Source organism: Colletotrichum gloeosporioides (assembly GCF_011800055.1).
Source record: "Colletotrichum gloeosporioides strain Lc1 chromosome Unknown consensus_34, whole genome shotgun sequence".
Taxonomy (NCBI): domain Eukaryota; kingdom Fungi; phylum Ascomycota; class Sordariomycetes; order Glomerellales; family Glomerellaceae; genus Colletotrichum; species Colletotrichum gloeosporioides.
This window is the reverse complement of record NW_025544679.1, coordinates 131964-147245: the sequence shown is the minus strand read 5'-3', so window position 1 is coordinate 147245 and position 15282 is coordinate 131964. Positions and strand designations below refer to the sequence as shown.

The 15282-nt window shown below is 50.8% G+C and overlaps 5 protein-coding genes across 5 annotated transcripts; 3 read left to right on the top strand and 2 right to left on the bottom strand.

Moving 5' to 3' along the window:
- Positions 1-631: 631 nt before the first annotated feature.
- Positions 632-3010, top strand: GCG54_00004283 (Heterokaryon incompatibility protein 6; the record flags this gene model as incomplete). The annotated part of the gene is made up of 1 exon (XM_045404336.1): positions 632-3010. One exon carries the CDS (start codon positions 632-634, stop codon positions 3008-3010), a length of 2379 nt encoding a protein of 792 aa, XP_045265810.1.
- A 518-nt stretch (positions 3011-3528) lies between these two features.
- Positions 3529-3882, bottom strand: GCG54_00004282 (uncharacterized protein; the record flags this gene model as incomplete). Its single annotated transcript, XM_045404335.1, has 1 exon — positions 3529-3882. The coding sequence occupies one exon, from the start codon at positions 3880-3882 to the stop codon at positions 3529-3531; it is 354 nt and encodes a 117-aa protein (XP_045265809.1).
- A 1767-nt stretch (positions 3883-5649) lies between these two features.
- GCG54_00004281 (Laccase-1) lies at positions 5650-8244 on the top strand (the record flags this gene model as incomplete). Its single annotated transcript, XM_045404334.1, has 6 exons — positions 5650-6486; positions 6520-6633; positions 6692-7522; positions 7570-7766; positions 7820-8010; positions 8066-8244. 6 exons carry the CDS (start codon positions 5650-5652, stop codon positions 8242-8244), a joined length of 2349 nt encoding a protein of 782 aa, XP_045265808.1.
- Positions 8245-8452: 208 nt separating this feature from the next.
- On the bottom strand, positions 8453-10372 carry GCG54_00004280 (FAD-binding monooxygenase ausC; the record flags this gene model as incomplete). Its single annotated transcript, XM_045404333.1, has 1 exon — positions 8453-10372. One exon carries the CDS (start codon positions 10370-10372, stop codon positions 8453-8455), a length of 1920 nt encoding a protein of 639 aa, XP_045265807.1.
- A 1080-nt stretch (positions 10373-11452) lies between these two features.
- On the top strand, positions 11453-14894 carry GCG54_00004279 (uncharacterized protein; the record flags this gene model as incomplete). The annotated part of the gene is made up of 6 exons (XM_045404332.1): positions 11453-11613; positions 11665-12396; positions 12457-12791; positions 13353-14326; positions 14393-14496; positions 14555-14894. The coding sequence occupies 6 exons, from the start codon at positions 11453-11455 to the stop codon at positions 14892-14894; spliced, it is 2646 nt and encodes an 881-aa protein (XP_045265806.1).
- Between the last annotated feature and the right edge of the window lie 388 nt (positions 14895-15282).

Below are 15282 nucleotides of genomic sequence, written 5' to 3'. Positions count from 1 at the left end.
GAAGAAAGGCTTGCCAACACCCTCGCAAGTAGAGCCCTCTTCGTACTGCTTGATGTCCCTTACTTTGAAAATTGCTAAACGGCAAAGTCTTCTCAAGTTATCTCTCCCTTTCTATTAAGTTGCGTTTTGGTGCCGCATCAGCCAGTAAGCATTGAAATTCTGTCGGAAGATAATCCCTGAAGTGCGCCGCGAATCTGTATGGATGGCTTCCTTCAGCTGATAAGCTGTTACTGTGTAGGTCTTCCGGAAATGAAGTGTACATATTTCTTTCAGTTCTAGGTACAGATGGCACTCGTCCCAGGTGGTTAAGCCATCACTCTAATGCGTTTACATATAAGATCAAGCCGAAAGCAAGCGCTCTCGGGCTCGTAGAAACGCTGCGTCAGTAAGGAACATGAATGTTTATGTTGCGAAAATCCAATGCTATACACGCACGTGCTAACCATTCAGGAACCCGCCTGTTTTGGTGGATTCGCATATCAGCCAATGACCTCGCAGTCTCGCTTGATGTCTCTGCTACTGCAGGCCCAACTACCCCGCCCTGCAGTTGCCTGATGTTTTGTTGAGCTCTCCATTCTGCATTCATTCAAACTCGTATACACTCACCTTGGGCCAGAATCGAGTTTGAGCGATGTCCAGCTACAACTATCAGCCTATCGACCCAAACACCAACACGATCCGCCTTCTCCGCTTGTTTCAAGGTCGGCGATACTACAATGACGAGCTGATCTGCGGTGAGCTATTCGAGGCAGAAATCCCACACGATCGAGATGACACCTACGAGGCGCTTTCTTACACTTGGGGAGATCCGACACGGACCAAAACAATTGCCATCAACGACCAGAAAGTGGCAGTCACAACCAATCTGTACAATGCGCTTTTGCATCTCAGGGACCCTGAAAAGGATCGGATTCTCTGGGTGGACGCTTTATGTATCAACCAGCAAGATGCTTTCGAGCGCACACATCAAGTTGCAAAGATGAGCGTCATCTATCAAAAGGCCTGGGCTGTCGTCATCTGGCTCGGAAAGACAACTCGGGATATCGAACTACTTTTAGAAGCTACTAAAGCTTTGGACAAAGTAGTGCGAGGACGTCCAAGACCATCGAGTAACGCCGAACATTTGAAATCCTGGATTGACGAAGGCCGTCGATTCATTTCAGAGAAGAGGGCCATTAACCCTGACTTCTACGAAATCAGGCAACGGGCGATGAAGGAGTTGCTCAGCCGATCCTGGTTTCGCAGGGTTTGGGTCGTCCAAGAAGCCGCCTACGCCAAAACAGCCTATATTCAATGCTCTTGGATCTCGGTTCCCACAAGGGTGTTTTGCATGATGCCACATCTTCTGGACATAGATATGGATGCTCGCTCGCAAGCATTACTCGAAGTCCTGCCCGGCCCGCTGAGACAGAGCTCGTGGTGGAACGATACCCGAGACCTTAGCAATGTACTGCAAAAGTTCAGTTCGTCTGAATCGACAGACCCACGCGATCAAATCTTTGCTCTACTTGGTCTATCGTCCGACTGTGCAAAAGACGGCCGAGTTTTCTTGCCAAACTATGAGCTCAACACGCTGGAATGCATCCAACAAACGCTCTTCTTCCTGGCTTTCAGGGAAATCCCAGTTTCCGATTTGTTCTCTCTGCCAGATTGGGACCTAGAGACCTTTCGTCAAAAGTTGCCATCTCTAAGATTGTGCTTACTCGAGTGGGGAATCAGCCAGAATGACAACGGTGTCCCCCTCGTACGAAAGCTCCTTCGCGAAGGTCCTCGCTTCGAGAACTACCAGCAAGTATTCTCAGATGAACTTCCATTGAGTTATCTCATTTCAAATGGGAAACCAATGGAGATGATTCAGATCTTCCTGGAACACGACGATCTGGATGCTCGCCAGGCGAAGAACGGCCTAAGTCATGCGGCATCATTCAATCGCATCGATCTCACCCAAATGTTTCTAGGCCGCGAGGATGCGGATATCTTGTACAACATACAAGATATCAAATCCGCCCTTGAGTGTGCCATGCATTCTCAGGGCTGTGATGTAGCAGAGGCACTGTTATCTGCTGTGCGCCACCGTAAGGGAGGCCTTTCACAGGTATACGAAGGTTTACTTCTGTACCGAGCAGTCAAGTCTGGGAACACACGCGCTATTACCATGCTTGTCCAAAATGGGGTCCCTCCCGATATACCCATCCCCCACGACGAGGGTACGGCTATGCTAGCAGCTACCGATTACGAACGCACAGAAGCGCTAAAAGTACTTGCTCGTCTGGGAGTTGATATAAATGAAAAGGGTGTGTTCGAAACTCCTATATCCAGTGCAGCAAAAGGTGGTAATCTGGAAAGTGTCACCTGCTTGTTGGGCTTAGGAGTCAGGCTTCCAGCCGCGATCGTCGCAGATTGCACATACTGGTGGACCAATAGGGGATGCAGACCCGGACCGGAAACAGCTGTCGAAATGGTGGAGCTTTTGGCAAGTAAAGGTGTAAATCTTGAGATCAAAAATCCTTTTGGTTGGAACGCTTTGCTTTTGGCAATCAGCGCCAAGGATCGCCCCATGGTTGAGCTCTTAATCCGTTTGGGTGTTAATCTGGAAGTCGTGAACCAGAAGGGAAAGCGCGCCTTGCTTTATGCAGTTGAGTTGAACCACGTCATAATAGCAAGGCTCTTGGTCAAAGCTATGGCTGCGCTCCAGGAGGGATTGCATGAATTGCCTGCCTTTTATGCTGCTATACTTCTTGGGGAGAACAAAGTGGTACGTTTCCTTGGAGACCGCGTAGACATTTTCACAATGCCTGAGGAGGTTCGCTCATCGTTGCCTAATTATGTGTTCGAGAACTGGTCAGAGGAACGATGGGAGATAGATGGATACTTACGAAGTCGTGAAGTAGACCTTCTCAAATGGACATGGAAACAACAGGAACGGGATAACAAGAGAGCAAGAGAGCATGAAAACAGACCAGTCAAACGGAAGAAGATGAATCACACATATCAGATGGACTCGTTCTAAAAGGTGTGTGTATTGTTCTTGTCGTCTGGTGGATTTATTTCAATCGAAGGAAAAGACTGTTGTTCCTATAGCATCTGGAAAATGACATGTTTTGGCCAGTTTCTGCAATGATAGCGTTGGAGGGTTATATTGTAGGATCTCAAAGCTGGAGGTGATTAACATGAGTGGCCAAGTTGTCGCAAACAAAAAGATCCAATCATCGACTGAGTTTGGGTCTTTGAAGTGAGCATAAGAGCTGCGTTTACAAGGCCCGGTCTTCTCCAAAATCACTTGAAACTCGAAAGCAGCAAGGTCGGAACTAGCTTTGTAGAACGCCACGGTCTTATATGGATGTCTCCGCACTAAATAGCGAGCATCTGTTTCGCAGGCATAAAAGTTTCTCTAAACATATTGGAAGTTTCTGGAGATAGCAAATTTATGTCCTGAACTTTTGCCGGAATAGCAACGCTACCGGTGTCGCCTAACCGAGTTAATTGTATTCCATATCCAGAGTCACGCTGCTTACAGGCCGTTCCCGTTTATTCAATGACAAAACACTTCGCGTGCTTGCGAGCCGCGGCCTTGGAGCGACATCCTTGAGCAAAGAGAAACGCGGGCTTCTGGTTAAAGGAGACGGTATGGGGGCATGTGCAGTCCCGAAGAAAGGCGCAAGTAGGAGACATGCAAGTGTACTCGGCCTGGTCCGGATCCCCGAAGCCGTATCTGTAGTGACAAGCGAGGTAGCCAGCAGCGCAGACCTTGCGTGCCTCAAGAGACTGAAGACCACCATGCATCTCGGATACGGGTATGGCCAGGGAATCGCCCGAAACGTCGGCTACAGGAGAAGCAACTGCAGTGGCAGCGGCCGAGATGAGAAGGGTTTTGACTAACATGGTGGTAGCTTTATGGCGTATGAGTGTGGGAATAGTAGAAAACCAAATGATGTCGAAATGAAGTGAGTACTGCTGACTCTGATCATCGGAATCGAGGAGGATCTGAGACGCTTTTATAGAGATAGAGCACGATGTTCGTGAGGGAAAGCTACTGCCTCTATGCTCAGCGTCCGTGATGCGAGATGGTGGGTGTTCGTTGTGACTGTACTACCATGCGGAGACATCAAATTTCGAATTCCACGCCAACTTCGGTTGTTGCCGCTGGATCCAATATGCTTAATGAGTTCCCCATTGTCCTACAATAGGGCTGACTCTCAAAATAGCGATAGAAAGCCCGGATATCTCAAAAACTCTTGATGACATGGGGTATTCGCTGTAATCGTCGTCGAAAGCATGGAAAATCGTAGCGCAACTCGATTGGGGTTACCTAACACTAACTTCTTGCACCCACATGATGCGAAGGTTTCAGTTTCTTGTTTACTCGCCTGGTGTATTAATTGCTCTGAGCTCTGAGCTCGTCTTGGCTCGCATATCAGGTTTCTACATTGTTCCGATTTCGAACTATCAGTAAGAACGGCGTCAAGTGAGACGCTGGAGTTTAGCGGACAGCGAATGAAGACGAAGACAAGCTGACAACTTAATTCCTGATACTCGCTTCAAAAATACAAGACAATCATGTTGCCATGCGCGAGGTTGTTTGAGCCGAAAGATGTAGAGATCAAAAAGGGTGCTACGGGTTGAAATCGCATCTTAAAAAGACCAAAGGAGGCACTCACTCCGTGAATGTTGCATCACGAGGCCAACAGGCTTTCGGTGGCAAGTGCACGTTGTAGTGGCCGGCAAATGTATGCCTACCTATCTATGTCTACATGCTGCGATTGTTTGACTGTTGAAGAGTAATTTAGAACGATTCTCAAGAAGATGAAAACTCAGTTCAATGCTTTTTGTTGACGAAAATGCGCTGATGAAAACAACCCGGGCTGCGGTTGTTCTGCGGGCCAACACCGTGCGAGTGAAACATCCCAAGGAAGACAAGGGGAAGGGATGAAACCAGCGCTGAATTGGCAGGTGGTTTAGTGGCTTGTGGTGGTCAGATTTGCGCCCCGGGCTGCAGATCACGGAGACAATGACCCCTGTAACTCTCCGCGCGGAAGAGCATACTTGAACTTCAATAAGGCATTTAAGCAGTAGCCGCTGAGAAAGCATATCGAGAACTGCGCCGGACGATCAAAGAGTCCGAGACGTTCATGCCAACTTATCCCTGAGTTTCCTCTGACAGAAACTCAAATGTCTCGGCACAATCGGGCGTTCATTTCACACAAAGTTTCATGCTTCAGACACGTCGAAATTTCCAGACCACTAAGCTCACAAAAGGGGAGTTGCAGAAAACGAGTTGCTAAGCGCCCAGGCTCATTTCCCGATTCCGCCTAGCAGACGTCTCAGCGTTCCATCGCCCCTTATCAGCCGAGCGTCTTACGACTCGGATATAAGCAAAAAGAGAGGATCCCTTCATCGTTGAGTGGACACTTTTTTCTACTTATCCGGCCTTTGCCCCTTTTACCACGTGTGTCTGCGTTTCCCTGCGTTTCCCGTTAACAATCGTTCGAAAAGTCGATGGCGACCTCCCATCGCATGTAGACCTGAGCGCCTGCCGCTGGTCCCGTTTCATTTCGCGCAATCCGGCCTTGACATTCCCATTCTTTGTAAATTTGCAAGCAATCTTGTTTTCGTTCCTTCTTTATATCCTTGTACATTACCACCACCGCCATGAGCTCCGGACTAGTCCCGCGGGACGGGACGCGCGAGCATGAGCCCATGCTGGGGGGCCGATCGTCCGTGGATTCCGACGTGGAGAGCCGACCGAGCGACACCCTCCTGTCCAGCTCCGCCGAATTCGACGAGAAAGCGGCGTACAGGCGCCCTGCGGGGAGGAGGTCCTTCAAGTGGATTCTAGGCCTTACTTGCCTATCGATGCTATTGCTCTTCGGTCTCATCTTCCTTCAGTTTTTCAACGTCCAGAGCAAGGCGCCTCCGCCGGAAGAGGCCCACGGCGATGAGGACAACCACGCCGGCGAGCAGCAACAGCAGGAACAGCCCATCCCAACGCCCGAGCCTGAGCCCGTGGCAGAGGTCACGCCGACGATTGTCGCGACAACAAGCTTGGTCCCCACGCAGACGCCTGAGGTCAAGTTGACGCCTGAACAGCAGTTTGATTTAAAGACTGGATTTGAAGTATCGAACACGACGACGCTGCGCGAATATGTTTTCAACATTACCAGGCAGTCACATTCACCTGATGGATTCGAGAAATCGATGATCTTAATCAACGGACAGTCCCCCGGGCCACTCATTGAGGCAAACACTGGCGACACAGTCCGTGTGACCGTCAATAACCAAATGCTACAAGAAAGCACGACCATTCATTGGCACGGTATCGACCAGAGGAACACACCTTGGATGGATGGCGTTCACGGCGTCACCCAATGCGCGATTCCTCCTGGTCAAGGCTTCACATATGAGTTCAATCTCACTGACCAACGAGGGACGTTTTGGTGGCATGCTCATGTCACCGTTCAGGTCACTGATGGACTATTTGGACCCTTGGTATAAGCCGTCCCACGAATCTACACTGCCCAGGGCTATGAGCTAATCTATAGCCAGATCATTCATGACCCGAATGAGAAGATTCTGGCAGTTGATGATGACAAGATTCTCATGGTTGGTGACTTGTTCCATGAGTACGGAGGAAACGTGAGTCCGCCAATCCACCTCTCACTTATCAACGACCTGAGTCTCACATGAATCACAGCTCCTCAACCAATACTTGAGCGCCACACCTCCTTGGGCCCCTACAAAGCCTGGTAGAGAGCCCCCGCCAGACAACGTCATCATCAACGGAAAGAACACTTTTAACTGCTCTAGCATTGCCGAGCACAGCGCAGGCACCGACAAGGCCGGCGACAAGGGCAGCGGCGAACACAACATGGCGGACATGGACATGACCGATATGAAGGACCACGACGGCCACAAGATGGGGGGCCACAACTCAAAGCGAGACGACTCATCAAAGTGCACATGGGGCACTCTGCACAACACGCGCATAAAGAGCGGCGCAAAGTCCCGTCTTCGCCTCATCAACCACGGCACTTCAACCCCGATTTTCGTCACGGTTGACAACCACACCATGGAAATTGTCGAAATCGATGGCGTCGAGGTCAACCCCATCGCCACCACCCGTGTGTACATGAACCCAGGCCAGCGCTACTCCGTTATCGTCAATGCCAACCAGACCGCTGGTAACTACCTCATTCGTGCGGACGCTGCTGTCAGGTGCTTCCACATGTCGCACAAGAACCACAAGTCTGGCATGCACGGTGCTCCGTTTGGGGCCACCGCCATCTTGTCGTACGATGAGACGGATATCAGTGTCCCGCCGATGGGCCAGGCCTGGAATCTGAAGGCCACTTCGAGCCCTGGAATTGGCAAGGAGCCTTGGGGAAGTCACTGCGAAGACTTGCCCTTCAACTTGCCGAAGCCGATGAGGAAGAGGACGGCGTACATTCCTGGAGACAGGAACTTCCACTACTTCACCTTCCGGCAGGATAAGGTTGGGGATGTTGTGCGCACCCACGTCAATGATGTAAGTCACCGTCCATGGAAACTCCTAACAGCGGCTGACAATGGTAGACGCTCTTCACACCACTCAAGGATGACGCGACCTTGTGGAAGGTCATGGGCCAGGACATGTCGCTGGAAAACCTGAACTCACCGACCCCGAAGTTGGACTTTGGCAAGGATCAATTCGTTCTGTATTCCAAGGACGACAAGGCGGCCCAGATCGTGGTCAACTCTGATGCTATGATGGTACACCCTTGGCACTTGCAGTAAGTCAACTCTTCTGAGATCTAAGGACGGCAATGAGCTAACACACCAACAGCGGTCAAAACTTCCAAATCGTTGGCTGGGGTCACGGCTTGTTCGGACAGAGTGGAACGACATGGAATTTTGACAACCCTATGCGGCGAGATACCGTCACCATCCCTGGATTTTCGCATATCGTTATCCGTATTCTAGCTGATAACCCCGGTGTCTGGGCCTTCCATTGCCATTACCTCTGGCACGCCGAAGGTAAGTCTTATGATCATCGTTGGCCATGAAGGAATATTTGCTAATCCGTCTTTAGCTGGCATGTTCGTCTCTATTGCCCAGAGAATGGGCGAGCTCGGGACTTTGCTGGGTTCACTTGATGCTGCTGGTAATGCCGAAGCCATCAAGAAGAAGTTCTGCCCTACGCCAAATCCTCCAGCAGCGCCGGCAGCGTCAACTCAAACGGCCAACGCGATCCAAGTCGGACGAGTATGAGTTGTCGTTGGGATGATGTAAACATATGACTGTGAACAAAGATAGAGGTACATATTTGACCATATGCATAGCGAAGAGACGTAAAGATTCATCAATACAGCCACCGAGCTCAGGCAAAATTATCTAGTCTAACCGTGCCGAAAAACAGTTGCTAAGACTGCGTCTAAAGGTAGATCTACTGATCTGTTCCAGTCTGGATGACTTCTACTCAGCCCCGAACAGCGAAACCCTCCAGGCCGCCGTCGATCCATTTGTCAACAGCCTCCTCAAACGCCACTGTGCCTAGACTCCATCCCACTGTAGGTCCCTTCTTGTTCTCAGGGTTCTTTGGCTTAGTCGGGTCTCTGTAGTCCGTGAAGTATGTGGGAGTGCAAGATGCCACCGTAGCATACCACGGACTGTACGGCTTCAGACTCTCGGTGTAGCGTTGCTCTGCTTCTTTGCTGACTTCCACCTCAAGTCGACTGGCATCAGAAGCCTGCTCCACCGCCGTCTTCGCGATGTGCGCAACCGTCTTTGCTGCGATGGTAAGCGGGTATGTCGTGTTTGCCGAGCCCGTGGCGCCCTTTGCTGTGTAAAACAGCAGGTTGGGAAAGTCGTGGGTGGCGACGCCGAAGAACGTTGCAAAGTCATCCGCTTTCCACTTGTCCGTCAAGCTGCGGCCATCGCGACCTCGGATGGACATGCCGAGAACCTGGGCAGGGTCTCCATCCACACCAGTGGTCGTTGCAAAGCCAGTAGCCAGCACAAGTACGTCGACTTCATACTCTTTGGTCGATTCGCCCTTTCCAACTAAGATACCACCATCGGTGTAGCCGGAGATGCCCTGGCCATCGGTATCGACAAGCGTGACGTTGGGGCGGTTGAAAGATTTGAGGTAGTCTTGATGGAAAGTCGGACGCTTGCACCAGCCAGGGTACCAGGCCTTGAGCTTCTCAGCTACCTCCGGGTCGTCCACCTCGTGATCGACGTGCTTCCGAAGATCAGTCGCAATTCCTGCATCTAGCTCCATCATCCGCTTCAGATGCTCAGGGACCTTGGCGGGCGTGATATCCTTCGCTCGGGGGCTGCCAATAAGTCCCGAGAATTGGCGTGCGCGACTCCAGCCATCCTTGAGCAGATCATCCTCGGGAACCGCCTCAGGGTGATCATTGAGGTACTTGTTCAAGTTTCTCACCCTCTTTGACTGCCAGCCCGGCTCTCCAGCAACCTTTGCCCAGCTCTCAGGGGTCGTCTCAACCTGTTCTCTGGGGCCGCAGTAAGACGGGGTACGCTGGAAGACGTAGAGCTGCTTTGCCCACTTGGCTAGTTCGGGGACCGCCTGGACTGCTGTGGCACCGGTGCCGATGATGCCGACCCTCTTGTCTTGCAAATTCACCAAGTCGGGCTTGGACTGGGATCCGCCGGTGTATGCATAATTCCAACGAGCCGTGTGGAAGATTTCGCGATTCTTCATGAACCCCTCGAGGCCGGGAGCGTCAGGCGCGCTTGGGGAATAGAAGAGACCGCCAGCAGGCATAAGGAACTGAACGCGAACGACAAAGTCGCCGCTCAGGTCCTGATGGTTCGGTCCCAGGTTGCGGCTCAGCTTGACGTTCCATCGCTTCTGAGTCTCATCCCAGTCCGCACTCTTTGCCTTGGTGCAGAACATGCCCTGGATGCCGAACTTCTCGGCGATGCCCTCGACATTTTGACGAATCTCTTCGCCCTTGGAGTAACGGTGCTTGGGCACGAATCCTGTCTCCTCGAGGAGCGGCAGGTAACAGTACCCCTCAACATCGCAGGTCAAACCTGGGTAACGGTTCCAGTACCATGTGCCTCCGAAACCGCCGGCCTCGTCCACGATGACGATCTCAGACGCCTTGAAGCCGGCAGCAATCAGATGGTAGGCGAACAAGATGCCGTTGTGACCTGCGCCGAGGATCAGAAAGCCAATCTCGGAACCGTCTCGCAATGGCGGGGTTTGCTTTGCGAGGTTGTCGTAATCGGCCCACGGGTCTTGGTCGAGGTTGTTCATGAGGGCGGTGCTTCTGAATTTGAGGCGACCTCCTTGTCCAGCCGAGATGGCGTTGAATCTTTTCTCGCGCTCGGCTTCATACTTGCTCGCAATTGCGTCGACAACAGCCATCTTGATAGATTCTCTGGGGTTTCAGTAAAGAAGCGATATTGTAGCGTTTAAGGATGGTGAATGAATGGCTTATGTATAGCCAGGTATTGGAGTAATCGATAACAAACTAGACTTCAACATTTCAACATGCAACTGAGCTCGCAATGTTTTATATCTGCTTTTCATCGCCATTTTGATTAGGTATTCTCAGGAAGCCCCGGGACCTTGACTTGAAGGCGAAACCTTCCCGACATGGACTTTGAACATGGTTCATGATCACCACTTCCAAGGGCTCTCGACTTCCACGTCAACGGAACAACCTAAGCCACTTACCTCGCTCAAAATAACGGAATTGCTTGGAAAACCCGAGATTTTATGGAGCTGTTCGTCGTCGTCGGAGTTTCGTTTGCTGGCCTGCCAATCAAGCATGATGAAATGCCGAGAGTGGTACCCACTTCCGAACAATACGATGCTATCTGTGCACGATGGTATCCTTTGAACGTCGGCTTTCGCATTCGGTTCTGAACGTCGTGATTCGTGAGTTGAGTAATCAATTGATTACTATGCAGAAGTCGGAGGCTTCTAAGATATAAGAAAGAGTCTCAATCCGTCTCAATCACTTCGTTGTCTCAATTGTTTGTATTCTCTCAGGATGAGTGGAGTTACCCCAGTCCCCCGGACACTGTTTCTTGCGTGGCATCCTCACTGGGCCACCACTGCCTCAACCTAAACACACCATGTCGGAACGGGAGCAAATTGTACCTAGAATTCAAACCAGAATTTTACCACTAAACTTCGTCCTACTTGGGGCTTCTACTGAGTGGTTTTCGCGAGAGACCGATGAGAGATAATGTCAAGAATTGACCCCGGCGCTCGCGGGCTTTATCCGGACTCGAGCGGCGCCGTTGTCCTATCACAACGTCCATGCCGCCGCACGTGTTATTGATACTATGACCGGTCCCGCACGCCCGCGATCCTTCCGGTCTGGCCGGATGTTACCGTATAAATACCACCGATTCATTCCTTGACGGAGGTAATTTTCAAAGGAAAAGCTCCCACGTTGTCGTGTTTTGCCCAGGTCCACGAGTCCCAGGATTCAAAATGTCGTCAATCTTCAAATTCGCTGCAGTCTTGTGTACCCTGGGTTTTCAGTTGCCCGAAGTCTTTGCGGCTCGTCAACCTTACGATGTGAGGAAGATTATCGACGCTTTTCGTCACCCACAAGACGATCTCACCATTCTCTGCGCTCATAGAGGCTTGAAGTGAGATTCACCACAGATAAACCGAGAAAACGAGGTGCTAATACTTTCCAGATGGAACGGCACTACTGAAAATTCTCGTGATGCTTACTTCCGAGCCACGGAAGCCGGGTTAGAATGCATCGAGACGGATATTCACCTCTCACTAGATGGCCACCTACCCATGATCCACGATGGCGGACTTGGACGTACGACAGACATTGGTGAGCAGACGGGACAGCCCGCATATAATCCTTTCACTGGTCAGGGGTACAACCCGCTTGTCAGCGAGCACAACTTTACGGGCTTCATCGAGAACCTTCACCTCCGGGACGAGCAGGGCAGAGTCCACGTAGAGACAGTCCCTACGCTGCCTGAGATGGTCCAAAGCATCTACGAAACTGGAGCCAACGTCGTGCTGCAGCTGGACTTCAAGGAGCAAGCTGCAGTCGAGCCTGCCTACTGGGCCTTGAAGAACCTCACAAACCGTGCCGGGGTGCCTGCAAACGAGTGGTGCATCTACAAGTTGCAAGCAAAGTGGTGGAAGAACCCTGCGGAGTTTGAGGCGTTGGAATGGGTCCAGGATGCGTTTGCTTCTGGCATTCAGCTTGCTTATATCCCCGTCTACAACCCTGAAGATGAAGCCTCATGGGATACTCTTACCTCACTAAAGGAGTTTGCCTCAACGAACTACACGATCAGTGCCGAGATTGAGGTGTATTCGACCGGTGCTCCTTTACAACCCCTTCAGGACTACATTGTCCACAATGGAACTGAACAAGATACCTTCAGAACGTCTGGGATTTTGTGAGTTTGTCTCGTACTGGGCACATATAGATGGACACGAATGAACTAACGGAGCTCCAGTTACGCCGCTGGAGACCTGGTTGATTTCATTACCTCGGACCTTACGCGATTCGACACGGCGAATTACACTATCCCGGTCGATATTCACACCAACAACTCGGTATTTGTCTTCCAGGAGAACAAGGCCCCAGCACTTCTCGACTCACTTGTGGGAAATAAGTCGCTCGATGGACATGACTACCGATCCGACTTCGACTGGATTATCAAGCAAGGCTTCCAGTGGGTCATTACTGACACTGCCGATGTCTGGGATGCCGAACTGCACGCTCAGGGAAAGCGCAACACAAGCTACTTGTTGAATGGCAGTGAAAATAACACGACGAACGGATGGTATCGTCGAAGACACGCCCGCGAGTTTCCTAGGGTATAAGAATGATGGATTTACGAGAAATGGTGGAGGATTCTGAGGACTTCTCTAATAGAATACTGGTCCAGTCTTTCCATTCGTTTGATTGCCTCTTGGTGTCATGGAGGGCTCTTATAGCCATTGGCTGCAAGTAAGGGTATTCTTTAATAATCTTGGTTTTTTTCTTCTTTTTTTGAAAAATGATGTTAATGTGATGGGGGCTCTTCAAAGCTACTGTTGTCAAACATCTCTCGTGCTCAAAGCCAGTTCAGCGGAGGTCACAGCTTTCAGGCATTGCAGTTGGAGCAGTTGGGCAGACTTCTGCTACAGGTAGCAATATCGCGCTGTAATTGGCCACCTAGCCGAATCACCCCACTGTTTCAAACAAATACAGTGTCAACAACGAGATCCCGCAGTTGCCGACGGGATCATCATGTTCATCTGACGCGCTCCCTTCCTATCACTGAGTGCAGACGAACCAGCCATACAACTTCAAGTATGCCCAACTTCCGACGAAAATCATGTCATCAATGCAGATCTTCGAAATTAGCTTGTGATCGGAAGCAGCCACGCTGCTCCCGGTGCGAGCGCCGAAGCTGGCCATGTCGCTATTCCCCCGTGTCGAAGACTGGACGGCCTCTGCCCGATAAGCCCCAGCATGGCCAAGAACCTTTCTTGCATACACCCGGACATGTCTCCGAAGAGACGGTATCGGATGACCCAGTTGTCGCGTCGACGAATACATTCAACCCAGAGCAACTTGACCGTCCACAAGTAACCGGCATGTTTGACAATGTCGTCTCTACCGATGATATCCAAGATTTCGGGTGGACAGCTGAGTTGAATGATCACACTCTTTGGAACGGTGAGGCCTTCTCGAATTTCACGAATGTCCCCGCCGCAGGACCGGATATCAATATCAATCCAGATCTGGTGACCGATCTCATCGCCGACATCAACACCGAAATATCCAGGAGGGCAAATTTTGAGCCCTCCATGCTTGTGGACAATAGCCTTATGCTCCGACCGCGAAAATGGCGAAGCATAGAGTCTTCTATGACATCCAGAATGATGCTAGGAGATATTCTAACATATCCGGAAATGCTGCTCAACAACCTGAAACTACCCCCATTCATCAGTCCGCCATGCTGCGGCGACGAGTTGAAGTGCCAAGAGGCCGGAACTCACCAATGCCTTCCGCAACCTTTGGTAGCATGCGCAAGCATCATTCGGATGTGGCAAGCAAACAGCCCCGACAACAGGGCATTCATATGGAGAACCATTTACATGGAGCAACAAAAGCTTCTTCACGAAGTAAGTTGTGTTTGGCAATGCTGCCATGACTTCTGGCATCTGCATGCTCGTCACTCGTCGCTAATTCCGGTACCTCTGAAGCATGAGTCTTACGAAAAGGATACCCTGATCGCTGCTATCCAAGCTTCTGTTTTATACACAATACTACACATTGAGGAAGTCGCATCGATCCCGAAACATTATGTAAGATCTCTTCTGATCACTGTCGGTGTAAGTTTCTCTTTTCAAATGATCATCACCCATGTTGCCACTAACGTTCGTGATTGAAACGCGCAGACCATGACGTTCTCGATGATGAACGTCCGAGATATGGATTATTGTCACCAAACCGACGACGTTCCTACTCGGCATGAGTGGATATGCAACCAAAGCATGTGGAGGTGAGAATCCCCATCCATTCGGCCTTGTTGTTTCCTACTAACGCCTATGTTCTGTCAGAGTGACCTCCTTCTGCTATGCGCTGAATGAACTACTCCACATCGCAAAAATACCTTCTTCTGGCAATGGCGGCGGGCCATGCAGAAGAGTACACCTCCCCAGCACCCGCAGCCTTTGGACGGCCAGGTCAAATCTTGAGTGGCAGCGCCAGTACGCGAAGCAGCTTTCTAAACGACAACTCCGAGACTGCTACAGGATCGCGCACCTTCGGGAGTATGCCAAATATCCAGGAGACTCTTCGGCAGGAAGGAGCTGGGCGACTGACCTTGATGATTGGTGCCTGGATCATGATGAGTTGGGAACGCTTATCTGGATGGCTACAAAGCTAGATCCCAAGTAAGGGTTTCACTTTCAATATTCAAATGACATTTTGAGACATATAATGTCTTTACAACACAGTTAGAATTGTCTATCTGGTGCACAGGCGGAAGATTCATGTTTGCGGCACGGTAATGTGAACAGCGCGGAGACAAACATTCCTAATCCAGTAAGTCCGGACTCCGGACCGGCCGGGCATAAGGACGACAACGACGTCATGAAAACAAGCGTCTCTGAACGGTTCTGGCAACGGCAAAGCAGAAGAATATCAAACTCATTGATTGGTCAAGTCGGCCTTTTCGCACTTAAATTTTCCGACGCACGTAGAGGGGTTGACGTTAGAAGGACGCCTGGCCTGCGCGGGAGGGCTTTTGATTCGTTCCCGAATTCCATGATTACCGCTTGATGCA